This window comes from Sus scrofa, chromosome 9, assembly GCF_000003025.6.
Source record: "Sus scrofa isolate TJ Tabasco breed Duroc chromosome 9, Sscrofa11.1, whole genome shotgun sequence".
Taxonomy (NCBI): Eukaryota; Metazoa; Chordata; class Mammalia; order Artiodactyla; family Suidae; genus Sus; species Sus scrofa.
The window spans coordinates 44,560,022-44,586,296 of record NC_010451.4 but is presented as its reverse complement, the minus strand read 5'-3'; the positions used below and the strand labels follow the sequence as shown (position 1 = coordinate 44,586,296).

At 54.0% G+C, this 26,275-nt stretch overlaps 2 protein-coding genes across 4 annotated transcripts in view; one reads left to right on the top strand and one right to left on the bottom strand.

Moving 5' to 3' along the window:
• Positions 1 to 18,724, top strand: part of PCSK7 (proprotein convertase subtilisin/kexin type 7) — a 28,977-nt gene extending 10,253 nt beyond the window's left edge. Inside the window, exons 9-17 of the mRNA XM_021062880.1 lie at positions 693 to 793; positions 3,702 to 3,869; positions 4,324 to 4,431; positions 4,848 to 4,950; positions 14,813 to 14,969; positions 15,437 to 15,531; positions 16,270 to 16,363; positions 16,522 to 16,639; positions 17,327 to 18,724. Coding sequence (XP_020918539.1) covers positions 693 to 793; positions 3,702 to 3,869; positions 4,324 to 4,431; positions 4,848 to 4,950; positions 14,813 to 14,969; positions 15,437 to 15,531; positions 16,270 to 16,363; positions 16,522 to 16,639; positions 17,327 to 17,689 — 1,307 coding nt within the window. The 3' untranslated portion in view covers positions 17,690 to 18,724. The remainder of the gene's footprint in view (positions 1 to 692; positions 794 to 3,701; positions 3,870 to 4,323; positions 4,432 to 4,847; positions 4,951 to 14,812; positions 14,970 to 15,436; positions 15,532 to 16,269; positions 16,364 to 16,521; positions 16,640 to 17,326) is intronic.
• TAGLN (transgelin) lies at positions 18,912 to 24,541 on the bottom strand. 3 transcript variants are annotated; one of them, NM_001244150.1, is made up of 5 exons: positions 24,392 to 24,537; positions 20,634 to 20,825; positions 20,350 to 20,527; positions 19,974 to 20,076; positions 18,912 to 19,494 (listed from the first exon to the last, which is right to left on the bottom strand). In NM_001244150.1, the coding sequence occupies exons 2-5, from the start codon at positions 20,811 to 20,813 to the stop codon at positions 19,350 to 19,352; spliced, it is 606 nt and encodes a 201-aa protein (NP_001231079.1). In that variant the 5' UTR covers positions 20,814 to 20,825; positions 24,392 to 24,537; the 3' UTR covers positions 18,912 to 19,349. The 3 variants fall into 3 exon arrangements, with proteins under 3 accessions (NP_001231079.1, XP_005667427.1, XP_005667428.1); XM_005667370.3 differs by lacking the exon at positions 24,392 to 24,537 and adding an exon at positions 22,116 to 22,387; XM_005667371.3 differs by having other exon boundaries at positions 18,917 to 19,494; positions 20,655 to 20,825; positions 24,392 to 24,541.

Below are 26,275 nucleotides of genomic sequence, written 5' to 3'. Positions count from 1 at the left end.
ATCAGGTCCGTGGCCTTTACCCGTGGCCCCCACGCCTCACACAGTGTGTGACTCAGGGCAGAAAACTAGTAAATGCTGAGGAAGATGCAAGTGTGAGTGGGTATCTGGGTGGAATGGCCCCATTGGAAGAAGAGTCTGAGCCACAATTCCCGTTGTGGCTCAGTGGGTTAAGGACCTGATGTTGCCTCTGTGAGAATAGGGGTTTCAATCCTTGGCTTCACTCAGTGGGTTAAGGATCTGGTGTTGACGCCAGCTGCAGTGTAGGTCACAGATGTAACTCGGATCTGGTGTTGCCATGGCTATGGCGTAGGCCAGCAGCTGCAGCTCCAATTCGACCCCTGACCTGGGAACTCCCATATGCTGCAGGTATAGCCCTTTGAAGTTGCCTGTCCAGGGGAGGAGTGTGGACACTCCAAGGGACTTAGGCCACTGAGATCTTTTTTTTCTTGGGGGGCGGGGGGGAGCTGTGCCCGAGGCATGCAGAAGTTCCAAGGCCAGGGATCAAACCCTTGCCACAGCAATGACCTGAGTCACAGTAGTGACAACACTGGATCCTTAACCTTTTGGGCCACCAGGGAACTCCCTCTGAGATCATTTCTTAAACTCAGGACAACCTCCCAGATGATGAATCAAAGATAACTGATGTTATCAGGCCCTCATCTCAGCTCCCATTTCCCCTGCTCTGTCCCCAGGTGCTGTGGACGAGGAGGGACGGATGCCCTTTTACGCAGAGGAGTGCGCCTCCATGCTGGCGGTCACCTTCAGCGGCGGGGACAAGATGCTCCGGAGCATTGTGAGTGCCCCGGGCCCACAGGGCTCTCTCAAGCTGCACAGTCGTATTGCTTTTTGTTCCCTGCTTTCTCGTCCTGTCCCTCAGGCTCCTCTTCCCTAGCAGATCTGTGTCCCTAAGGGTAGGCCTCTAAATACATCTGTGTAATGGTTTTTATCTTTTAATTTTTACTTACAAAAATGCCTATCATTGGAGTTCCCTGGTGGCCTAGCGGCTAAAGGATCTAGCATTGTCACCCCTGTGGCTTGGGTTGCTTCTGTGGTACGGGTTCAATCCTGGCCTGAGAACTTCTGCATGCCTCAGATGTGGCCCCCAAAAATGCATATTGTTATAAGTGAAATGTTTTCCTTTGGTAGAATGTGGGCTTTGACTAATTTCTGTGGGCTTAAAAAAACAGAATTCCCATTGTGGCTCAGCGGGTTAAGAACCTGACTAGTATCTATGAGGGTTCGATCCCTGGCCTCACTCAGTAGGTTAGGGATCTGGCATTGCCACAACCTGCGGTGTAGATCACAGATGCGACTCAGATCCTGTGTTGCTGTGGCTGTGGTGTAGGCCGGCAGCTGCAACTCCAATTCAGTCCCTAGCCTGGGAACTTCCATATGCCATGGGTGCAGCTCTTCAAAAAAGAAAAAAAAAGAAAAGAAAAACAAACAAACAATCAAAAAGTCCTCATTCCATTGCTGTGCAGCCCTTGTGTAAATACTATGAGTTCTGATCCTGTTCTTCCAGAGTAAAGCTAGTGGTTGTCTTCACAGACTGGGCAGGAAAGGGAGTCAGAAATGTCTCAGCCCAAGAGACAGCTCTTTCCTTGGAGCTGGAATTGGAGTCATAGCAAACAAGAGGTTAGAACAAGGGAGTGGAGTTTCTCAAGCTCTGGGAACCTGTGAAAGAATTCAGGGTCCAGTGTCTCTACACTCGCTGGCTTAGTGCCATCCCAGCTGGTTCAAGCCAGGTCTCTGGACCATCATCCTAGGACTCCCTGCCAGTCCCTGCTGCCCATAATAGAGTGATATGGGGACAGGGGGCTTTCTGGAAGACTTGGGCTGGAGCCAGGTGGTGTCAGATTTCTCCAGCGGCCTGGGGTTGGGAGGTCCTTCTGGGGCCACTGGGAATTAGGCTGCTTCGTCTTCCTCTGGGTCAGATTCATTTTCCAAAACTGAAATCTTGTTTTGCCACTAAATGACTTCTGGTCAACACAATGTTCCGAGGCTCTGTGCCAAGTGACTGGCGCCCCCCACCGCCAGCCTCCCCCCCACCCTGGGAGAAGGACAAAGGGAGTGGACTAAAGTCGAAGGGCAGGAGGCTCTGCTCAGCGGGTGGGCGTCTGGGTGCAGTGGGCAGTGCCCCCACTCCAGCCTGGGGGGTTGGGAGGAAGGGTAGGAACAACATACGAGAAGAACTCTAGGGAAGCCACTCACAGCGGCCCCAGCTGGGCACCCAGCACAATGGTTCCTCTTGCTCTGTGGCGCCTGCCTCTTCTCCTCCTGACTCAACTCCACTTCTCCCTGCACCCCCCGCCCCCCCCCACTTTCCATCTAAAACTATAATTTCTCCAGAAATGAAAGGAGTTTGGAGTTTGTTTAACCCAGCTCCCATCTTAGGAATGTCTTCGCCTTGGAAACCAGTTGCCAGTTTATGCTCAATGACCAGCTCGGTGGAGCTGCCTTCCTGAGGGCGGGCGAGGTACATCCCCAACCCCCAACTGCCACCTGCCTGCCCGGAGCGCGGCCCTGCCCTTTCCTGTGGCTGCCCTGGGGCTCCTGCCGCCACCAGCAAGTTCGCGAGCCTCACATCTACACACCAGACTGTCCCTGTGAGGCTGTTCCCTTAACAGGAAAAAATCAATCTGCTCCCTGGCACAGACCAGGCTTCCCATCCTCACTGAGACCCCCTTGGAGGGTTTTTCCTCCTTCTGCAAGTGTGCAGTGTCTGAGGGAAAATGACATCCCTTGGCAGCTGTTCTAACAGCTGGAAGGCAAGCAGTGAGTACAATGGAGAAAGGGCAGCTCTTGGCAGAAGCACGCACCCTTGTCTCTGGCCCAAGAGGGAAGTGTGGAAGAAAAAGATTTTCTGGTCTTAGCATCAGCACTGGTTACTAGATCTGGGGGACCACAGGGAGGAGAAGATTTAGGCAGCGCCCCCCAGGGCTAAACCCTCTGTGGCTCCAGGGTTGATTAGAGCCTGAAAAGAACTGGATGCCAAACAGACAGCGTGTCTCCCTGAGGCAGCCCCTCCCCCGCCCCCACTCACCTCCCACCTCCCAGTCACTGGTAAAGAAGGGAGACTTCGGAAAGCACCCCAAGGCATCAGGCCCAGAGCAAGGAGGCAGCTTGGCCTGTCCATCAGCCCAGGCCAGGGTAGGTAGGCAGTGTAGATGCCATGCCCATGTCGAGCCCACGGGTGGGCAAGGAGACAGCTTTCTCTCCCTGCAAACACACTCCCTTTGTTCACACTGATGTCACTCCAGCCCCTGTCGCTGAGCTGCCAAGTTGGATTTCCTTGACTGGTGCCGTCACTGTTGTCCCAGCTCCAGCTGGGGCCCAGGAGCTCCCTGGCCACTTCCTCTGTCTCAAAGGGCTGCGGAGGTTGGGAGTGGGGGTGGGTGGAGGATTTGGGAAGGGGTCGTCCGCGAAGCTGGGGTCAGGAGACCGGCCTCTGCCCAGGAGGCCTCTGCCTTCTCCTCCTGCTTTCCCCCCACAACCAGACCCTCAGAGTAACTCCAGTTTTCCTCTGCTCTCCAAAGATTGTCTTGTGAGGCCCAGAAGCCTGAGGAGCCTCCTGCGTCCTGACCTCCTAGTGGGCCGCCCTCTGGTCAGGATTCAGCTCTCACACGGGAAGGGCACCGTGTGGGCTCACTCTGAGCCCCACGCCCTCCCTCCACAGCCTGTCCTCTCCCTCCCGCTTCCAGGTGACCACAGACTGGGACCTTCAGAAGGGCACGGGCTGCACTGAGGGCCACACGGGGACCTCAGCCGCAGCCCCCCTGGCGGCTGGCATGATAGCCCTGATGCTGCAGGTGCGGCCCTGCCTCACGTGGCGTGACGTCCAGCACATCATCGTCTTCACAGCCACCCAGGTGAGACCCTCGCAAGTGGACAGATGGCCTGGCCCAGCCTACCTCAGAGTTTTGGTTCACGGATCAGCAGGTGTCGGGGGCTTCAGATTCTAGATGTCCTAAATGTTAGGAACCACATCCCTTCCAGAACTGCGTGTGTAGGGAACAGGGGTGAGGGCCCATCCAGACCACAGACCTAAACTCACTTCTACCCGTTCTGTGGCTGCCATTTTACCTGCAAAGGAGAGCTCTAGCCTGGCTCCCTGCCTCTGGAGCCCATGGCTCCTGGCTCCCTCCCTAGAAGGAGGCCATTGGGCTGGTGACATCACATCACAGGGCTTGGACCTTTGGTCCCAGCTTCCCTTGGAGACTCCATGCCTAGAAGCCTTGGAGGGAGAATCTGGACTGGACCAGCCAGCAGGGCAAGCAGGGAACCTAAAACCCAAGCAACTAACCCAGACCTGTGTCCTCTCAGTATGAGGATCGCCACGCAGACTGGATCACCAACGAGGCCGGCTTCAGCCACAGCCACCAACACGGATTCGGGCTGCTCAATGCCTGGAGACTAGTCAATGCAGCCAAGGTGAGCACGTGTCCTGCATGCCGTGACCGAGGCGGGGGCCGAATGCCAAAGACATTGCCTGGCACATCATAGAAGCTTAATACATGTTTATTCATCTGAGACCCATTTCACAAAGGAAGCAGGCTCAACATGAAAAGTTTCTAAACCGTGGCTGGAGAGTAAATGGGACCAGAGGATCCTTGGAACCCTCAGGGTGCTGTGCTTCTCATCTGTCACCCTGGATATGGCATTTCCTGCAGCTCCTTGATTTGGTGCTGTAGGGGGCAGGCCAGGGTATCTCCAGGGCCTCGGGAGTGAACGAAGGTGATGAGAAGAGGAGAAATAAAGAGGGCTGGGCCCTAAAGGTCACGGAGATGAGAGTGTGCATGTGGGGTCCGCCTTGTTTGTTCACGCGCCATCCCCCCTTCCTTTAATAGATCTGGACGTCTGTCCCGTACTTAGCTTCCTACGTCAGCCCCGTGTTGAAAGAGGACAAGGCTATCCCGCTGTCAGCCCGCCCCCTGGAGGTCCTGTGGAATGGTAAGTAGTCAGCAGAAAGGGGGTTAATCTCAGGCCTGAGGTTTGGGGCGGGGTGATGGAGAAATTAAACTCTTCCTCCCTGCCTGCCGGATCCTACCCCTTCCTTCAGGGGCTGAGCTCCAGCCAAACCTCGTGAGTTTTCTTTGACCATTTTAGGACATGTTGCTGCTTCTGAGTTGGCTGGCCCCCTGGCTGCTTAAACAAGACCTTTCTCCTGAGTTACGGGTAGTGGAAAAGAGCCCCGAGCAACCGATTAGGAAGGCCCGTGGGAGGGCTGGGCCTCGGGAGATGAGCATTCGCCTTCCATGCTAGGAGCAACTGGCCAGACCATTCTCTTCAGCCCAGTGGCCTTTGGTTGGAGCAAAGGAGTTGGGAATTTCTTCCTTTGATCCTCAGGCTTGTCTAATGCAGTGAGGGTCAGCTGAGGGCTGTTAGGGGTAGGTCAGGGGGTCCACAGAGGGCCCCCAAACTGTGCTGGCCCTCCATCACACCCAGGTCCACCAGGACCATGGGAAGGGTTGAGGGCGCCTGTGGTCAGTCAGAGACATGGCCTTATGTTGAGCGCAGAGGCTGAGGAGGCAGCCGGATTGCGGTGCTAGTGCTGGAGGATCCTCTGTCTGCAGGTGTCCCAGAGTTCCCGCTGCAGAGGCTTCCCTACCGCCAGTTCCCTGGGGAGTTTTTTCCTTTAGGGAATTTTGAGAAGCAGAGTTACTCGCTATGTTTTGTGAAGACTGAAGCATATCATGCTTTATACCCAAATGGAACTTCATCCTCGCTTTTCCCGTCCCCCTAGGAAGTGATCGAAACAGAACAGTGGCAAGAGGAGAAATGGCCAAAGATGGGAGCTGGGAAGTGGTGGGGGGGGGCATCGGGGCAGCTCCCCTTGGGCGGAGGTTCACTGGGAGGAGTTCCGCTGTGTCTGCCCCAAACTGCGTCTAGCACTTGCCCAGTTTCCCTCTACGTGGAAGGAAATCCATGGGCCCAGTTCATTGCATTTTCCGTAAAAGGAATGCTATCTTGGAAAGGGCATAAAGCATCGGCCAAGGCAGAGAAGTGCAGGAACATTCCCAGGAATGCAGTTCAGTAGGAGCCCTGGGGCTTTGCCCTCGCATGTCTTGGAGACAGTACGCCTTTTAACTTTGACCTCCCATCCAGGGCTGCTTCCTCTCATTTAAGTAACAGAGTAACCCACGATGACAACCATCAAATGAGGGGGTCGACTTAGGAGAGCGTTAGGGTCCTTTCCAGCTTCCCACTAACACAGGGATATTCCCCTGGGACATCTGACAAACTTGCCTCGTTATAGAAGCACCTGACAACTGCTTCTTTGCCACTAAGAAGCAAGAGAAAGAAGGACCAATTGTCCTGAGCAGAGGAGAGTGGGGGGCGGGATGGTGGGGAGAGAAGGCTGCAGAGAAGGGAGGTAAAGACTCAGGGAGTTTTGCTAACGGAGCCCGTGGTTGGTTTGGAGGCCGGCAGGCAGGACCACTGATTTCCAAGGTCAGCACATGCGTCTTGGCTTGCCCTCACCTCTTTTTCCCACCAAGACTTGGGCGAGTCAGTGTCCAAGGACTGGAAAGTGAACTTTTTTATAAAAAGGTAATGGAAACTGAACATCCTGAGATGGAAGAAGAGGTGGCATGCCACTAAGACTCTAGAGCAGTGGTGTCCAAGAGAGCTTTCTGTGCTGATGGAAATGTGCTCTATCTGTGCTGCGCAATTCACGTGGGGTCTGTTGAAGACTTAAAATATGGCTAGTGCGGCTGAGGAACTAAATGTTTATGTAACTGTAATTGAATCTCAATGGCCACATGTGGCTGGTGGCCACCTTCTTGGGCAGGGCAGCCCTAGAGCAAGACAGCTTGTCACCTCTCCCCGTTGGCAGGAGGATATGGGGGAAAGGGGGTGGGGGCCCCTCGGTTCCTCCAGCTCTGACTCTGGGTCTGAAATCTCTACCAGAGGGTAGGCAGGAGGGCGGGCTTTGGGAGGAATATCTAAAACACACACAAGGGCGCCTGCGTGTTTATTTATAGAAGATCCTAGGAGTTCCCTGGTGGCTCAATGGCTTAAGGAGCCAGCATTATCACTGCTGTGGCTTGGGTCACTGCGGTGGCAAGGGTTAAACCCCTGGTCTGGAAACTTCCTCATGCCATGGCCGTGGCCAAAACATATATACAGAAGGTCCTAAAGACCACTTGCAATTACCCTTTCATTCTTGTTTGCAGCCCAAGTGCTGGCTCTCCCTCTCTGGTGCTTGAGTCCTGTTCCTCCACGTCTCGAATCTGCCTGTCCAGCCCAGTCTTCCCCTCCCCACTCATTCTTCCTTCTGCCTTCAAGCACCCTCAACACCCCTGTCAGAAAGCAAAATTTTGGGTCCCCGCCACCCTCCAACCCGTAACCTTTTCACATGAACTGACCAAAGCAATGACTCCCCTTCATCACACCCCCTTCTCTATCTGAAGACTTTGTCGCTCACAGCGCCCCTCTGCTGGTCAGACCCCAGGGCCAGCTCACTGTTCAGCCTTCCTGTTCTCCAACCGTTAAGGAGGCCTGCGCGGCAGCTCCCTCCTCCTCTGGCTGCCGTGACCTCCCTTGCTCCACGGCCCTCTTCTGGCTCCTCTGCCCCAGGAACTAGGGCTTTTTGTTCGCTCTTCTCACTACTTCCAAACTTGAGTGCCTCCTCAGACCCGTCCATGTCCTTGACCCTCCCTCTAGGTTTTCTTCCTCAACAGAACAGTGGGGTTAATGGCTTCAGCTGCCGCCTCTCCATAGGGGTTTGCTCGGGCCACACCCTTTATTCAGATCCCTAAGCAGGGAGACGGTTTGAGATTGTTGTAGCTTCCAAAAGATGATGGGCAAATAGCTCCCTGGGATATGCTGATTGGGGAGGGGGAGGGGGCATGCGGCAGGGCAGGGGAGACTTGAAAAGGACCCCGACTTAGCAAAGGCAGAATAATAATATGATCATCGTCAACTCCGATGAGTGCTTTTTATGTGCCAAGCATTGGTCTTACTATTAACTCATTTAATATCATCACTCATTTAATTCGAGTAACATAACTCTTGTCTTCTCTCAGGCAGTAGTCCCTGAACACAATAGTTCTTGCATTCTCACATCCAAGTTCCTGCACACACCAATAAGAACATGCATGTAGCGTGCCATTCTGCACACATGCTGACACAGACACGCACTCGTGGGTTTCTTTTTGGATTCCATGGTGTTCTGTCATGCTCTGTCACATGTCACTTACTGTCCATTAGCCCCTTATGTGCCATGTTAATGCTTTCCTCCAACTAGGCCAGGAATATTTTCCTCCATCTATTTCTAAATCGCTCTGTGCTGCTGGGTAGTCCATGAATACGCTGCATTTAAAATGTACAACATTTTGGATTTCATTATCGCCTCTCAAAAGCCAGCTTGCTTTCCAAGTTTCTCTCATTTCTCTTGGTGCCATCATCATTCTCCAGGGCTCCAAACTTGAAATTGGGAGTTTTCCATCCTTCTGTATTCCCTGCTTCTCCCCAGCTCTTCCTCTAGCCTTTCCTCTGCAACTTAGCCTTTCATTTATTTCTCTGAAATGTCTCTTTTTGTTTGTTTTTTTGGCCACATCCGCGGCATGCAGAAGTCCCCAGGCTCAGGGATTGAACCCACACCACAGAAGCAACCTGAACCACTGCAGTAACAACACCAGATCTTTAATACACTGAGCCACATGGGAACTGCCATTTCTCTGAAATGTCTCTTGGTTGATTGACTCATTCATTCTACAATATGTGAGACCGACCCCATCCCGCGCACTCTACTAAGTTCTAGGGATTCAGAGATGATAAGACACGATTCCTGCCCTCGAAGAGCTCCCAGTCTGGCAGGGAAGACAGTCCCGCCTGCAGGTGGAGTGCAGTGTCCAGACACTGCAGTGGAGATGGTGCAGATGCCTCCTGCCACCAGGGAGGACGCAGGAGGTTCTCAGAGCACTGTGACTGACCTGAGTCCCACCAGAGGAGGAGCAGAAAGGGACATCCAGGCAGCAGGGGCAACTCCAGCGGAGTCCATGGTATCTTCAGGGAGCACAGGTCATGTGGTGTGGCTGGAGCGTGGCTCATGAGGGGCAGAGGAGGACCTGAAACTCAGGTGGCCGGGCCACATGGAACCATGTCTGCCAGGATAAGGCGTTTGGCCTTTATCTTGAAGTCTATGGGGAGCCTTCAAGATAAATTATCACCAACTGAGGTTAGCAGTCGGGAGAAGGAGAGCAGTCAGATTCCCAAGGCTTTATCTTTAAGAGATAACATGCAGAATCTTCACTACCGAAAGGATGTGATGCCCGGGGATTCTGTCAAGAGAATCTAGGAAGGGGAAGAAGTGGAGATCACTGGTGAAACAAGATTGGCCTTGTACTGATAATTATTGAAGTGAGATGTTGAGAAAATCTGTTCTATTTTCGTATATGTCTGAAATGTTCTGTACTAAAAATTTATATGTATAAATGTATATATAAATATATTCGCTTGATGGAGTTCCCGTCGTGGCTCAGTGGAAACGAATCTGATTAGTATCCATGAGGACACAGGTTCGATCCCTGGCCTTGCTCCGTGGATTAAAGATCCGGTGTTGCCGTGAGCCGTGATGTAGGTCGCAAACACGGCTCAGATCTGGTGTTGCTGTGGCTGTGGCGTAGGCCCCTAGCCTAGGAAACTCCATATGCCGCTGCCAGTCAATATATATATTTGTCTTTGGGTAACTGATGAGATGGCGATGTCATCACGATGAGATCCCATGATCGCATCGTGAGGACATCACACGAGACCCCGGGAGGAACTGCAGATCTGGGCAAGGGCTATGGAGTATTTAGAACTGAGGAAGAGAACTTTGGGTCTACAGTGTTTCTGGCTTCTGTGCAACATCTAAAGGTTGTATTCAGAAAGCAGTTGAATAAACAAGTTTGAAGGTCTACTGGAGGTAATGGTTTGGGAATTACTGGCATAAAAATGGAAGAAAAAGGTCTGGGAAAGAAGAAGATCACTAGGGTTGGGGGAGACAAGGATAAAAGAGGATATAGGACACAGACTAACAGTAAAGGGATGGACAGAAAGAAGGAGCCTCGGTAGGAAGCTAAAAAGAGATACTTGGAAGGTTGGAAGAGCAGGAGTGTGGTGTCCCAGGAATCTAGGGCAGTTCTGATGGGTGAGGGCAAGCAGACAAGGACTGAGGGTGTCTTTGGTTATCAAGCAGGTTGTTGGTGACCTTAAGAGGAATACTTTGTTTCAACATATTCATGAGGACAAAAGCTAGATTGCAGTGGACTGAACAATTCGTGGGGGTGGGAGAAGATTTCTGGTTAAAGATGGCAAGTTGGGAGTTCCTGCTCGGGTTCAGTGGCTTAAGAATCTGACTGTAGCAGCTCAGGTGACTGCAGAGGCACAGGTTTGAACCTAGGCCCGGTACTGTGGGTTAAAGGATCCAGCATTGCCACAGCTATAGCATAGATCACAGCTGGGACTCAGATTCAGTCCCTGGCTCAGGAACTTCCATATGCCATGGGTGCGGCCATAAAGTTTAAAAAAAAAAATGACAAATTGAACAAACATGTGCTTTTATCTCTGCTTTCTCCCAAACCCTCACCAAAATAAGAATAAAGGAGCAAAAGTGGTATAAGCACAAGGACAAAGAGAATGTGAGAGGGGATCACAGCCAAGGAGAGATTGCAACACATTTTTGGAAGATGGAAAATGAATGAAGAAATGAGCAGGGCTAAGAAAATTGCAAACCAAATACCTGCAGGGGTGATTCTAAGCAACAAGCCCAATCATGCCACAGAACCCCAAAAGGCTCAGGACTTAGAGGCCCCATGCACTCCAGAAGACAGACGAGGTAGGAGAGTAAAACTAAGTGTCAATTAAGGCCAATTGGGAGTTCCCATTGTGGCTCAGTGGTAATGAACCCGACTAGTATCCATTAGGATTTGGGTTCAATCCTTGGCCTCGCTCAATGGGTTAAGGATCTGGCATAGCTATAAGCTGCAGTATAGATCGCAGATGCAGCTCGGATCCCACATTGCTGTGGCTGTAGCATAGGCTGGCAGCTGCAGCTCCAATTCAACCCCTAGCCTGGGAACTTCCATATGCCACACATGTGGCCCGAAAAAGCAAAAAAACAGTTAAAGTCAATTAGGGTAAATGCCCAGGTGTCTTTGCCCATCCTTAGCAGTCAGCTGCCGGCCTCTCCCTAATCCCAGCAGGAGTTGGGAAGCGTATTCTCCAAAGCCTGGGGCCCAGGTACAGCAGAAAATGGGAGACAGAGCGTACCTTAAACTGATAGACCTTGAACCATCATGGGGACATTTTACAGATGAGGGAACGAATCTAATTCTCGTGGCTAGTAAATGGCAGAGCTGGGATTTGAACCCAACCTGGGTGGCCCCAGAGCCCAGGCTCTTAACACTAGTAGGTGGAAGTAAAGAGCTGAGAAAGGGTCTGTTTGCTTCTCCTTTGTAGTAGGAAAGAAGATCCAGCCAAGGAGACACATAATTGGGCTGAGCCAGAGTTGGCCTTTTGCCAGATAGTTACTGTGAAAGGAAAAGAAAGCTAAGGGAGCTTGAGAACAGGAATAAGAGAGTGTGGAGAGATGGCTGTGGGATCTTGGGCAGCTAGGAGAGGGGGGCCTGATGCATCTCTTGGGGCGCAAGAAAATGAAGGGGTCCAGAGGGCAGTGGAGGAAATGCAGGGACAGGAGGTTGCTTTCTGAGAAGGTGGGACATTGGCTTGGATAAGTTGACAGAATTAAGGAAAATTCACACCTGCACAAAGACCTGTGCAGAGAAGTCTAGTAAACCACTCAGCACGAAGCAGTCCCAGGTAATGACAAGGCCCAGGGGCTGGCTGTGGAAGTGTGTGCTGACAAGGGACGGAGAAAGGTCTATGGAGCTGAGAGGGCAAAGGAGCGTAAAGTGGCGGCGCCGGATGCATGGTCCCCTCGAACACTGATGGCGAAGTGGGTGATAGGCAGTGGCCCTGCTCCCTGAGGTGAGCACAGTGACAGGGTGCCGAGCTCGGGGCCAGTATGCACAGGAAGAGCAGGCAGTGGTGTCCCAGGAAGCCCTGAGCCCTCCCTCCCTCTTTCTTCTTGGATCGGTTATCCCCACACCCTCTCACCCCTAGAACAGGGCAGTAGCGTTTCGGCTGGCCTTCCTGTTGCCTCTTTCTTCCTTTGCTGATTCAGCCTTGCCACCGCTGTCAAGAGTAACCTTCCTTTAGCACTTTTTTCAGCTCCATTCTCAATTTGTAATCTATAATATTTTTCAGTTGCTTGTTTAAAATAAAATGTGTAGGGGAGTTCCCATCGTGGCACAGTGGAAACCAATCCGACTAGGAACCATGAGGTTTCGGGTTCGATCCCTGGCCTCGCACAGTGGGTTAAGGATCCGGCACTGCCATGAGCTGTGGTGTAGGTCACAGATGTGGCTCGGATCCTGAGTTGCTGTGGCTGTGGTGTAGGCCGGCAGCTGTAGCTCCGATTAGATCCCTAGCCTGGGAACCTCCATATGCTGCTGGTACAGCCCTAAAAAAACAAAATAAAATAAAATGTCTAGGAGTTCCCTGGTGGCCTAGTAGTTAAGGATTTGGAATTGTCACTGCTGTGGCTCTGGTTACTGCTGTGGTAAGGGTTCAGTCCTTGGCCTGGGAATTTCTGTGTCCTGTGGGCACTGGCTAAATAAATAAATTAAAAAAATACAATTTTAAAGATTAAATAAGATATTTAAAGCCTTCTCATCCTAGATTCCCTGCTCACACTTTCAGCTCCTCTCTGAGCTGCTTCATCTGTAAAAGGGAGGTGTTGCTTTCTGCTTTGCTATTGGCATGAATTAATAGATGAAAAGTCACTTTAGAAAGAATCATTTCTCATTGCAGCCTAATTTCTTAATATTCCTCAACTGAGCCTTGTAATTAATTCAACAGTTTGGGGGGGTGACTTTTTTTTTTTTTTTTTTTTTTTTTGGCTTTTTGGCTTTTTGTTGCTGAACCCATGGCATATGGAAGTTCCCAGGCTGGGGGTTGAATCAGAGCTTCAGCTACCGGCCTACACTACAGCCACAGCAACACAGGATTCAAGCTACATCTGCAACCTACACCACAGCTCAAGACAACGCTGCATCCTTAACCCACTGAGTGTGGCCAGGGATCGAACCCACATCCTTATGGATACTAGTTGGGTTCGTTAACCACTGAGCCACAACAGAACTCCCTTAACTTTTTACTTTGAAAATAATTATAGGAGATCCCATCATGGCGCAGTGGTTAACGAATCCGACTAAGAACCATGAGGTTGCGGGTTCGGTCCCTGCCCTTGCTCAGTGAGTTAACGATCCGGCGTTGCCGTGAGCTGTGGTGTAGGTCGCAGACGTGGCTCAGATCCTGCGTTGCTGTGGCTCTGGCGTAGGCCAGTGGCTACAGCTCCGATTCGACCCCTAGCCTGGGAACCTCCATATGCCGTGGGAGCGGCCCAAGAAATAGCAACAACAACAACAACAACAACAACAAAAATTAAAAAGAAAAAAAAAAGAAAAAAAGAAAATAATTATAGATTCACAGGAAGTTGCAAAGAAATATTCTGGGAAGTCCTGTGCACCCTTTTCCTGATGTTCATATCTTAATTCCAGAGCAATATCAAAGCCACGAAAATGACATTGGTACAATCCATAGAGCCTATTCAGATTTCCCCAGCTAGACATGCACTCTTATTGTGTATGTGTGTGTCTGGGCAGTTTTACCACCTGTAGCCTTGTGTAACCACACCACAACAAAGACCCAGAGCCATATCATCCCAAGACTCCCCTGTGTCACCCCATTGTGGCCACACCCATCCCTTCACTCCTGGCAACCGCACATCTGTTCTCTATCCTACAGTTATGTTATTCATGAATATTATATAAATGAAATCATGAACTATGTATCCTCTTTAATACTGGCTTTTTTCATTCAGCATAATTTCCTTGAAGTTTATTTGTTTCAGTGGTTCTTTTAAAAATTGCGTATTGGAGTTCCCATCGTGGCTCAGCAGAAACAAATCTGACTAGTATCCATGAGGACTCAGGTTCAATCCCTGGGTCAGTGGGTTAAGGATCTGGTGTTACCCTGAGCTGTGGTGTAGGTTGCAGACCTGGCTCGGATCTGGTGTTGCTGTGGCTGTGATGTAGGCCAGGCAGCTACAGCTCTGATTGGGCCCCTAGCCTGGGAACCTCCATATGCCACGGGTGTGGCCCTGAAAAGACAAAAAAAATTGTGTATTTCCCTTACTGTGAAACTTATTCATTTCCACTTCTGCCTTTCCATATGCCGTTTCCCTTCCTAGAATGCCCTCTACCAACATGCTCTGCCAGTCTGTGTTCATTTCCTTCCTCAGAGTGTATCTCACGGCTGTCTACCTGAACCCATCTGACTCATCTCTGTTCGGGCATCAGTTATGTAGACCTCATACTGTGTCACTCTCCACTTGCAGATAGAAGGCAGAGACCATGTCCAACTTATCTTTCTATTCCCAGCATCTAGAACAGTGCCTGAAATGTAGGAGGTACTTGGTAAATTATTTTTTTGGGTGAATGAATGATGGAAATTGCTCCATTTGGTTCTTATATTGTGTGTCTTGGGTACGTGTTGTCTTCCCAACTGGACTGTAAACCAGATTGCAAACTTGAAAGCAGCAACTGCATTCCACTTGCTAGGGTGCACCAGGTTCAGTTACGGTTGCCGTAGCTATTTGTCTGTGTCTTCAGTGAGTGGGTGCTTTTGTGTATGTTTGGGGTGAAGCGAGGGCGTAAGTGTTTCTGGGGCTGGTTTCCCAGCCACCCAGCCTGACTTCCCACAGTCAGCAGGACAGACCTGGAGATGTCGGGGCTGAAGACCCTGGAGCACGTGGCCGTGACAGTCTCCATCACTCACCCGAGACGCGGCAGCTTGGAAGTGAAGCTCTTCTGCCCGAGTGGCATGATGTCCCTCATCGGTGCCCCCCGCAGTATGGACTCGTACGTACCTATGCCGTCACCTGGCCTCTTTGCGACAAGGGCCTTTTCCAGGAAAAGATACAGGGGACGTGGACCCTGCCTTTATTATGTGTTTTGTGGAAGTGCTTACAGAGTGCTTGGCACTGCACTTTCCATACATTTTCTCTAATCCTTGGAAGAACCAGGTAGAGGAGACTTTGTAACCTCCTTTTACAAATGAGGAAACAAGTCACAGAGCTGATAAGTGCCTGAGAAAGTCACCGTTAGCCTAGATCTGTGGGACTCCCAAGCCTGTGTTCTCTCCGTGTTTGCTTTTTCCACTGCCCCACGCTGACACAAGTACCTCATCCCCTGAGATCCCAGGGGTAGGGGACGGTGCCTGAGGGCACCCTCCACTGGCTGGGGCTCAGACAGCTGCTGCTAGAGTAGGAACATGCTCCTGGGCCAAGGGGTCAGTTCCCTGCCCCAAACCACGTTCTTGCCCACAGGGACCCCAACGGCTTCAACGATTGGACCTTTTCCACCGTGCGGTGCTGGGGGGAAAGAGCAAGAGGGACCTACAGACTCGTCATCCGGGATGTGGGTAAGCCTGCCTGCCCCCCGCTTTGGGGCCCTGCCTTTCATGATTGTCATCTGATCCCTCTGGATCTCAGAGCCCTGTAGAAATTGTGGAGTAACTAGGGTTGCCATCAGACCAAGCAGTATGCCCCATCCAAAAAACGGGCCTTGATACCTAACGTTGTTTTTATACTGCCTCTCATATTCCTCGGAGAAGTGACTGATCCATTTTTCCTCAGGATAGCAACAAAATTTCCTTGTTGAAACCACATTTCAAGTTCTTTCACATATAACCATCCTCCGGCCAGCCCTGGTAGGCAGGTAAGGGCAGGACTGATTTTCACCATTTTTTTTTTTTTTTAAACTGAGGCCCACCGAGCTTTGAAGTGACTGGTGTGAGGTCACACAGTATTTCAATGCGGAGACTGGAAACCGCACCCAAGCCTCGCAGCTCCCCGCCAAGTTAGATATTCATCAAGCCTATCTTTAACTTAGCAGAAGGACCTTTTTTCTCCCCCCCAAGTAAAATCCCAGCTGAAACCTCAAAATATGAAAGAGGCAAAACGTTTCCGTTTTGGAGTCCACCTTCCACCCGCCCCCACTCCATCCCCAAGGGGCACGTCGGCAGAACCCCAGGCTCTGTGGGACCCAGACAACTACTGTGGCCGCTGAATCCCTTTGCGGGGTGGGGCAGCAGGGCCTGTGCGGATTGCGAGGCCGGCAGCAGGCCATGGCTCACAGACTGCCCCCCTTGCGGCTCTAGGAGATGAGAAGTCCCAGGCCGGCATCCTCCGGCAGTGGCAGCTGACCCTATATGGCTCTGTGTGGAGTCCAGTAGACATCAGGGACAGACAAAGGTAGGTGGAGATGCACGCGTCCGAGGGAAGGGGACTCCTGGGGTGGGAAGAGGCTGCTTAGGGAGCACCACCTCCCTGGGAGCCCTTTTCGCAGTGGGACTTCCCTCCGTCCGGCTCCTAGTTGAGTAGGGCGTCCTTGTCTCTTTGCTTCTCTGCAGGCTACTAGAAAGTGCCATGAGTGGGAAATACCTGCATGATGGCTTCACGCTGCCCTGCCCCCCCGGGCTGAAAATCCCTGAGGAAGATGGTTATACCATCACGCCGAACACCCTCAAGGTACGAGGGCTCGATCTGCAGGCGGGCAGGGACGTCTTGGGGGACATCGTCCTCGGTGGGAGGCTCAAGGCGACTTGAGGAACAGGAGGTTGGGAAGTCCTGGCTCCCCACTCTACTAGCTAACTCTCCAGGGCATTCCTTTTGTTTTGTCCTGTTTTGTTTTGATTTTTTGGCACAGCATGTGGAGGTTCCCAGGCTAGCAGTCAAATCGGAGCTACAGCTGCCGGCCTCTGCCACAGCCACAGCAACGTGGCATCCGAGCTCACAGCAATGCTGGATCCTTAACCCACTGAACAAGGCCGGGGATTGAACCTGCATCCTCCTGGATGCTAGTCAGATTCATTTCTGCTGAGTCACAATGGGAGCTCCTGTCCTGTATTTTTGGGGGGTTTGTTTTTGGTTTTTTTTGCTTTTGTTTTGGCCGTGCATGCATCTGCTCATTGTGGGATCTCAGTTCTCAGTCCAGGGATTGAACCCGAGCCATAGCAAAGTGCCTAATCCTAATCACTAGACCACCAGGGAACTCCCTTGAGGGCATTCCTTGGGGTGGGAGGACAAGGCAGGGGGGCTTGGGGTGGGAGAGGCAGCCCTAGAAGGAGGGAGCCTTTCTGTGCTCAGTGCTCTGGGCCGAGGAAGGCTGTAGGCTTTGGGAAGCCATCCCTACTTAGGTGTTTGACTTTCCCCCAGACCCTGGTGCTGATAGGCTGTTTCACTGTCTTCTGGACCATTTACTACATGCTGGAGGTATACCTGAGCCAGAGGAATGTGGCCTCTCACCCAGTGTGTAGGAGTGGACCCTGCCACTGGCCCCAGCAAAGCCGAAAAGCCAAGGAGGAGGGGACAGAACTAGAAGCAGTGCCCCTTTGCAGCAGCCAGGATCCAGGTGGAGTGGGGACGGAGAGTGAGGGCCCTTCCGCCCCCTCCAGGCTCCGCGCCCCAGACCTGCTGGATCAAGGGGACTGGAGCCTGTCCCAGAACAGAGGTGCCCTGGACTGCCCTCAGCGCCTCCCCCCAGACCTGCTACAGGGGAAGGGCGAGCAGATTTGCTGACCCAGGGCCTGACAGCTTACATGGGAGAGGCTCCTCCTTCCTAGGACTTCCTTCCAACGCCCCAGGAGCTCTGGGGAGAAGGCAGCAGAGGCTTACGGCGGGGACCAGAGGCCTAAAGAGTCCCCCCAACTAAAGACTATGCTCAGGGAGGCCCAGGGCCTTCCGAAGGTTAAGCCGCAGAGGAGTAGTGCCTGAGAACAGTCTGGCAACAGCCCTGAAACCTTCCAACAACTGAACAGGAGCCTTTGGTGAGGTCTTGGACCCGGGATTGGTGCCGCCACCGGGCAGTCCTCCATCCTCATTTCTCCAGGGCAAGCCAGCAGTGTGGGTCACAGGGACCCTCACCCGTGCATGACCAGAAGAGCGTCTCAGCCGAAACATCACTGGAGCCGCTTGCGAAGAGGCCTTAGGGATGGAGGCCGGGAAGAGTCCCGGACGTGCCTGTCCGTTCCGTGGCCTGGGGGCCAGAAACAGCAGCCCCTTCCTCTCTCCCTCTCACCTTCCAGCCTAAGCCTTGGACCTCTGACATGTTGGTACGGCAATCAGCCCTCAGTTCAGCACACTTGCCCTGAAAGCAGCTGCCTCCATAAGCCCTGATCAGAAGCCAACCTCGAACACACCCCAACTCCTCCACCATCACCCCTCACCCTTCATCCTGAAGGATCGGTACGATGCCCCGCAAGGCTGGGGACAGGCATGGCCCGCAGGCCTGGGCTGCTTCACTGGGGGAGTCTGGGGCAGGACTGGGGCAGGTGGAACAGGTGTCAGTTCAGTCAGTGCCCCTCCAGCCCTGCGACACCCCGTCTTCCTCTGCAAAGTGCTCAGGGAAATGGCCTTGCCCAGCGGAAGCCCGCCACCTGCCTGACCGACAGGCTGCGACTCTTCCTCCCATTCCGGCCTCCTCTCCTCTTCTGAGCTAGCTGGCTGATTGATTTTTTTTTTTTTAACGCTTAAGATTTGGTTTTCTCTTTTCACAGTGACATTTTGTTGAATCTTTTCTGCGCAGCTTTTCCAAAATAAAAACCTTCCACACAATTCTGGCCCCTCTTTCCCTTCCGACACCACAGTTCCCTCCCTGCTTCCACCCCCTGGAATCCCAGGAGGCGAAGGTCTTTCAGAGAACGGCAGCCAGGTACCGTGTAAACCCGAGCTGCCTGCCTGTGCCTCGCTCATCTTCCTGCAGCTGGAACAGAAGCGACTAGGGCAAATGAGACTCTGCCAGTCAGGCCTGAGAAAAGATTGATGTATATATTTTTTTTTTTTTCATTTTGAATTTCAACCCCCAAACTATTCCAGCAAAAAAATGGGGGGAGGTTGGGCTGGGTCTCCTTCAACAGGCATCTGCTGCCAAGGAGGATGGTGGACTTGCCCACACCCAGGCCACCGCCAGCCCATGTCTCCCCGGCTCAGCCTGGGATGAGGAGACAGTAGAGCCAATGGAGGAACTGGGAGGTGGGCTGGGGGAGCAGTGCTTTGGGGTTGGAAGTTGGGCTGAGGGGTGCGGGCGAGCTGCCCAAGTGCAGTCACCTTTGCTCAGTGATGGAGCCTCGAAGCTTGGCCAGGGCTGAAGGAGCCACACGGGTGAGGGTGAGGCGGGCGAGGCGGGATGGCTGCAGCCAGCGAGCTGGGCAAGGGCGGGGCCAGGGTTGCCCCACCCCCTCTAACTGATGATCTGCCGAGGTCGTCCGTAGCCTGTCATGCCAGCCTGGGAGGCCCCTCTGTTGCTGCCCATCTGCAGGCCAATGACATGCTTTCCCTCCTGCAGTTGGCTCTCTGTGAATTCCCTCTTATGCTCCTGGGCTTTCCTGGAAGAGGAGGAACCAGGACAAAGACTTACCAGGACTGCGCATTTTCTACCTGGGGTTTTTTTTGGCTTCTCCCAGGCCATGGATCAAACCCATGCCACAGCAGCAACCCAAGCCAATGGAGTGACAATGCCAGGTCTTAACCCCCTGAGCCACAAGGGAACTCCTCCCCACTTGTCTTTTGTTTCCTGTTACTTCCTAGCCTAATCCCATTCCCTCACTGTTTCACTGCTCTTGTTTCCTTAACCTAGCTGGCCCCACAGCCCAGGCCAGAGAGATTGCCTGAGACAGGAATGTGGAAAGGAGTCAAGAAGTATTTAGGACCCATTTCCTGCCATCCTACACCTTCACTTCATACCTTCCTGGCTGTCTGCTTCCCCAAATCATTGCACCAGTGGGGTGGCCCAGGCTGCTGCCCATCTCCCAGCTCCTGCAGAGACCCAAGCTCAGGGTACAGGGAACCCCTGGCAGCCACGTACTTCATAAACCAGTTGGGATCGCCACGGTAGTGTCCATCATTCTTGGTCACGGCCAAGCTGCCCAGAGCCATCAGGGTCCTCTGCACCGCGGCCAGGTCTTTGCCTGTGAGTAGAAAGGAGGGAGGGGGGCCGACCTTCAGGACTGTCTAAACAAGACTCCAAGCCAGGGCCTGCCCCCCACCCTCAGAAAAATGACCAAAGGGCAAAGCAGAAGGAGGCACAGTGGATCCTGTGGTACGCCCTCACAGTGGGGGCTTCTCCTGGTGCGTCCCCCTCATGTTACGCAAGCCTGTCACCATGGCGGGTTGGAGCATCCCTAGCCCCTGCCTCAACCCCTGTCCTCCGCCGGCCTCCTCCACCCCACTTCGCTCCGTACCTTCGAAGAGGTCAACAGTCTGGAACATGTCAGTCTTGGTGACGCCATAGTCCTCAGCGGCCTTTAAGAACTGAGCCACCTGCTCCATTTGCTTGAAGACCATGGAGGGTGGGTTCTCGGGCACCTTCACGGGTTTGGAGCCGTCAGGATACAGGCTGTTGACCAGCTTGCTCAAAATCTGCCAGACAGAGGAGGAAGCTTGGCCCTCAGATGGGAGGAGGCCCGGCCCCACGACTCCGGCAAGATGGCACGGCCCCAGCCCCTCTGCCCTGGGTGCCACTCACCACGCCATTCTTCAGCCAGACCTGGAAGCCCAGGCGCCCACGGTCCGGGCGCCCTACATCAGGGCCACACTGCACTATGATCCACTCCACCAGCCGTTCCTCCAGCTCCTCGTCGTACTTCTTCTCAATTTTGGATTGCACTTCTCGGCTCATGCCATAGGAAGGACCCTTGTTGGCCATGTTGGTGGGAAGCTAAAGCAGCACAGGCCAGTGGAGGGAGAGGGTCAGGGAACAGCTCTGCTGTCATCGGTGCCAGGGGGCGGGGGGGCTAACTGGTTATCTAGCTCCCCTTGCTTCCTGATTGCATTTCCTCGGCACTACTCACCTGGGCTGGGCTCGTCCCCTCAGCCCAGGGAGGCTCTCTGAACTCGGAGAGCAGATCTTTGGTGGTCTACAGCAGGAGTTAGTAAGCTTTTTGGGTAAATAACCAGACAGTTATTTTCCTGACAGTCTTATTTTAGGCTTTGCAGGTCTAAGGTCTCTGCCATTGCAGCATCAAATCAACCTTAGGTAGTAGGTACCCAGACAAATGAGCATGGCTGGGTTCCAATACAACTCTAGTTATGGAGATAACAGGCTGCATTTAGCCCATGGGTTTGACAGCCCCATCTAGCACATTCTTTCTTTGCCAAGATTGGCCACAGAGGCACTGGAGGGCCTTCCCGCAGAGGCCATGTTGCCCCTCAAAGTAAAGCCAGCAGATATCTTTGTCCAGCTAGGGTGAGGTGGCCTGATAGCTCTGCCTCAAGTTCTAGAGGAACCGCCAACTCTCCTTCCTCCCCCCACCCTCAACTCCCTACACTTTATCCTCTTGCCCAGAATCAAGAACACCAAAACTCTAGCTCACTGCCAACTCTGCCTCTGGCCTGCAGCTAAAAAGGCTAAAGCTTACCCACCCAAGGGCTGGAAAGCCAGCAAAGCCCAAGAGCTTTTGGCTCAGAAGCTGCATTTCCCCAGGGGAGCCAGATGAGAGAAGGCCTGGGAGTTGGTGTACCCATGGACTCGCCCTCGTGCCCTCAGGCGCTCACTGCTGTGGTAGCTTGAGCAATCAGGAAGCCAGAGTTCTCCAGGGACGCGGGCCAAGAAACTGCCAGCCAGGGCATGGAAGCCCACCCTCTCCAGACTGGCAGCAGTTGCCGCCCTGGGGCCTAGGGCTGGCCCTGGTCAGGAGCGCCCTACTAACAACAACAGGCCCCTGGGCAGCCTGGGTGTGCCTGGTCAACGTGACCTGGCCTCAGGTGTCACCCTGGGGTGGCCCAGAGTTTATCGGAAGAGCCCTCCGAAAGAGGAAACACATGAGGCCAAACCATGCCCTGGCCTCAGAGAGGTCAGAGGTTGGGAGGGAGCTGAGGATGGAGGGAGTCCGCACACCCCCTGCCCCCCAGCAGTGAGCCCCTCTCCCCACCCACCCGGGTGGGAGGCAGGGAACGTCACCACTTCACAGGGTCCCAGCTCAGCTGCTAAGCCCCCCACCCTTCTTACCCAGTCTGCACAGTGAGGATAAAGTCATCCGCCTCCGAGGGCAGGGAACATCCCATGAGGCACTGTCTGTGCCTCCCCCACACACTGTCCCTCAGCAGGGCTCCTCAAAATGTCAGCTTCTGCCCCCAGAGCCGGCCCCTGAGCACGCGCTCAAAAACAGTGTGCTCTTCCCGCTCCAGCCTCCGCCCCTTTTCAAAATCATTCCCTGAAGGGACACCAAAGTTCTAGAGACAGAACACGAGACAGGCTCCTCTCAATTCCAGCCAACAGGCAACTCACTGCTCCCTGAGTGTGTTTCCTTATTTGTAAAGTGAGGGCTGGGCCACCTCTGAGGACGTGCTTCTCAGGGCCTCACCACCCCTCCCCTGGCCAGGGGTGCCCAGGACTCCAAGGCCCGGTTGCTCCTGCCCCCACTCCACTGAGTGTCTCATCCTGCTTCCCAAGCACCCAAGGACCCCCAAGTAAAGAACTGGTCAAAACGCACAAGCAGCTGGGACCAGGAGGTTCCAGCCTGGCCTGGTCCTGGCCTCCCACGCTCCGCTCCCCCTGTCTCAGCCTTCCCTTCGCACAGCAGGCATCCCTGGGGTCCAGCATCCCTGGGGTCCAGGCACCCCCACAGCCCTCCACTATGCCTTCCTGGCAGTTTCGCCTTGTATTCCCCCCCCACCCCCCGCCCCCCTCCCAGGCCTCATGTGAGGAACTGGGTGTAAGCAGAGGGTGTTCCCCACTCCTGCTTTCAGTCTGGGGAGATTCAGGACAGTCAGAGTGTCAAGCCTCACAGTGATGAGTCCGCAAAAGCTGCAGCCCCTAGATCCAGAGATGACATTGGGATTTTGCTCAGAACAAGGGAGGGGGGTGAAAGGCACCCCACCCCCACCCCCAGTCTCCTCCCTCCTGGTGGAGAGTCTGAAAGTGGAGGGTTCCAAGAAGTCCTTCAAAGCTTCTGACCAAGACCTCCCCAGTCCCACCCTAGAGCTGCTGGGGGCGCGGGGGATGGCGGCGGGTACCCACCCAGGGGCCTCTCTAGGCAAAGGTTCTGGGACAGGATGGACAGGGCAGCCTGAGGCTCTGCTTTGACCCTCCCACCCCATGGGCCCCGTTAGCCTCCCCTCTCCTGAGAGAAAACAAATCCAGCTGAAAAGGGGCAGGGGCACCTCCTACCAGCAGGAACCCAGAAAAACAGACAGAACCAGGGGTGTCTGCAGGACCGCTGTGCCCCTCTTCAGAATAAAACACAGCAAATAGGATGAGCACATGTGGATCTGAGGTGGCAGGGGGGGGTAGCTCATCTAAATTCCAGGGACAGAGGTCCCCCCTGGCACAGTGGGATCTGGTGTCTTGGGAGCTCCAGGACAAAGGTTTGATCCCCCATCTGGCACAGTGGGTTAAGAATCTGGCATTGCCGCAGTTATGGCTTCGGTTGCAACTGTGGCTCAGATCTGATCCCTGGCCCAAAAACTCCATATGCCATGGGGTAGCCAAAAAAAAAAAAAAAAAAAAAAAAAAGTAAACTCTGGGGACAGAGGAGACCCGACCTATTCACTGCTACTCTTTGAATAGCAACCACCAAGAGGGACCAGCCAGACCCCTTGGGAAGGCCCGGCCCCAGCCGGTTGGCACCACCAAGGCAGCGGCCACCCCCACTCCTCTGCGTGGGGCGTGACCTCCCCCTCAGAACATAGAAGGAGCTATGTACCTGACAAGGTAGCTCTCTCACTGTCCCTGCACCTGCCACCCCAGCCTGTTCCAGGATACAAGGATTCTGATGTCCTTGCTACTGCCTCAGTTGTTACCCAGCAGCTCTCCTATGCTGCTGGGGACCCACCAGTGGGACACTGCTCTCCAGCATCAGCATGCCCCACCTACCCGCCTCCTCCTAGATGGACAGCAGACAACAAGCCTTGGGCCAAAATCACCACCACCTGAGCCTATCACACCCCCTGTGGGTGTGACTGTGGCTAAAAATGGGAAGCCTTCCTCACACCGGTGCCCAGGTTTCCACTATCAATCCCTCTGCACCAGCCAAGTCTCCCTGGGTATTTCAATACACCTAAGCCTGACCAGTCTGAAGGATACAAGGCTCTAGCAACCCCATCCCACGCATCAAACCAGGACCACCTCCCCAGGTGGAGGGATGCACGGTGACTCAGAGGGTGGGCTTCTCCAGCCAGGGAGCCTGAGAGCCCTCCAGCAATAACACCCACTGCCGCTGCCAAGCCCACCCCCCACACCACCCCCGCCCAACTCCCCTCCTGCCCTAGGACAAATGCACTTACAGGGGTTCCTCGAGGCTCGAAGGAAGGAGTGAGCTCTGTCTGGACTTGGACAGACAGGATGGGGCGCTGGCTGGGTGAGGGGTTTAAAGGGCTGCCGCCCCGGTGATGTCAGCCTCCCCCGCCGGCTCACCCCAACCCCCCTCCCTGCCAGAGGAAACCGGCTCCTTCTCCACCCTCGACCCCCCCAGTGACTCCACACAGGCTCCATATTTGGGGAAAGACACCAAGTTGGAGCAGTCTACCGGGGGCCGCCGAGACATTCTCCGCGTGCTTTGGAGATGGAGCGGGCGGGGGCGGGGCCGCGCTGCCGGCGGGGAACCGCCGGGAAAAGCCTTTTATGGACAGGAGGACCGCGAAGGCTTTCCCTGCTGTCTGGACTCAGGGCTGCTCCTTCAACACTGTTCCCTGCCTCCGAGTTTGGGAGGAGAGGGAAGTTCAAGAGGGGCTGTCCAGAGTAAGAGGAAAGAGGCTAGACTGGGGGGGACGAACCAGGCACCCTCTCCTCCAGGGGCTTTCGTCTCTAGTGGGAGATGGGAACTCACCTTTCCTGAAGACCGGCTACCTGCCAGGCACTTTTCGAATGCGCTCATTTTATGTTCACAGCTGAATCCTGGCAGCGTGATCATTACCCCATTTTAACAAACGGGGAAACAAGGCTTGGAGTGCATCGTACCTAAGGCCTTGTGGTGAGTGATGAGGGGCAGAACACAGGCATCCCTGCCGACCCCCACCCGATGGGGGCTGGAGAGGCCGTCGGACCCATCCTTCCCGGCCACCTGCTCAGGCTGAGGATGGGGTGGGTCTTCAGTCACATGCTTCAGTGGGGATGGGATGTGAGGGTTCAGCAATAGTTCAGTCGACCCTGGCCCCCATCCACAGGGTCTCTAGGGCCTGAGACCAACACTGGGGTAGTAGGAAGCTCAGGCTGCTCTTATTCCTTCCTTTCTCTTAAACAGTCCCTACCTACCCTGCAAAACAGACTGTACGCCATCACCCAGGAAGGAGACCCGCTCACAACTTGTTTCAGGGGTCTCAGGGAAAGGATAGGCCGTGAAAGAGAGGGGGGAGACATCCAGCGGGGTCTCTGGGGTGCCTGCTGCGACACCACCCCACTCTCGGGCAGCCAGGCAGGGAGGAGCTAACACTCTCCACACCCACTCAGCCGGGGGGCGTGGCCAGGCCCGGCAGTCCGGGGAGGGCCTGTCCTCCAGAGCCGGCTCCGGACGCCAGAGCCCAGTGGCGCAAAGAACTATAGTGCCCCCCAGTGGCCTCTTCAGGGAAGAGCAGGGAGAGGAGCAGGGTCCCTCCTTTCGAAGCCTGCATTCCATCCACGCACCCACTCACCCACCATCCATCACCGTCTTGTGTCCCCCCCCCCCCAGCCTCAGTGCACATGCTCCGTCCATTAGTCAAGTCAGAGTCCAGAGCTGGGAGAGCTGTGGTGCAGTGGGTTAAGAATCCCGACTGCAGCAGCTCGGGCAGCTACAGAGCTGCAGATTTGATCCCTGGCCTGGTGTAGTGGGTTAAAGGATCTGGCGTTGCCACAGCTGCAGCTCAAATTCAATCCCTGGCCCGGAACTTCCATGCACCACAGGTGTGGACACTTAAAAAAAAAAAAAGTGTTCCTGTCGTGGCTCAGTGAAAACAAATCTGACTAGCATCCTTGCTCAGTGGGTTAAGTATCTGGCGTTGCTGTGAGGTATAGGTCGCAGGTGCGGCTTGGACCCTGTGTTGCTGTGACTATGGTGTAGGCCAGTAGATACAGCTCTGATTTGACCCCTAGCCCAGGCCAGTAGATACAGCTCTGATTTGACCCCTAGCCTAGGCCAGTAGATACAGTCTGATTTGACGTCCATATGCTGGGGTGCAGCCCTAAAAAAAAAA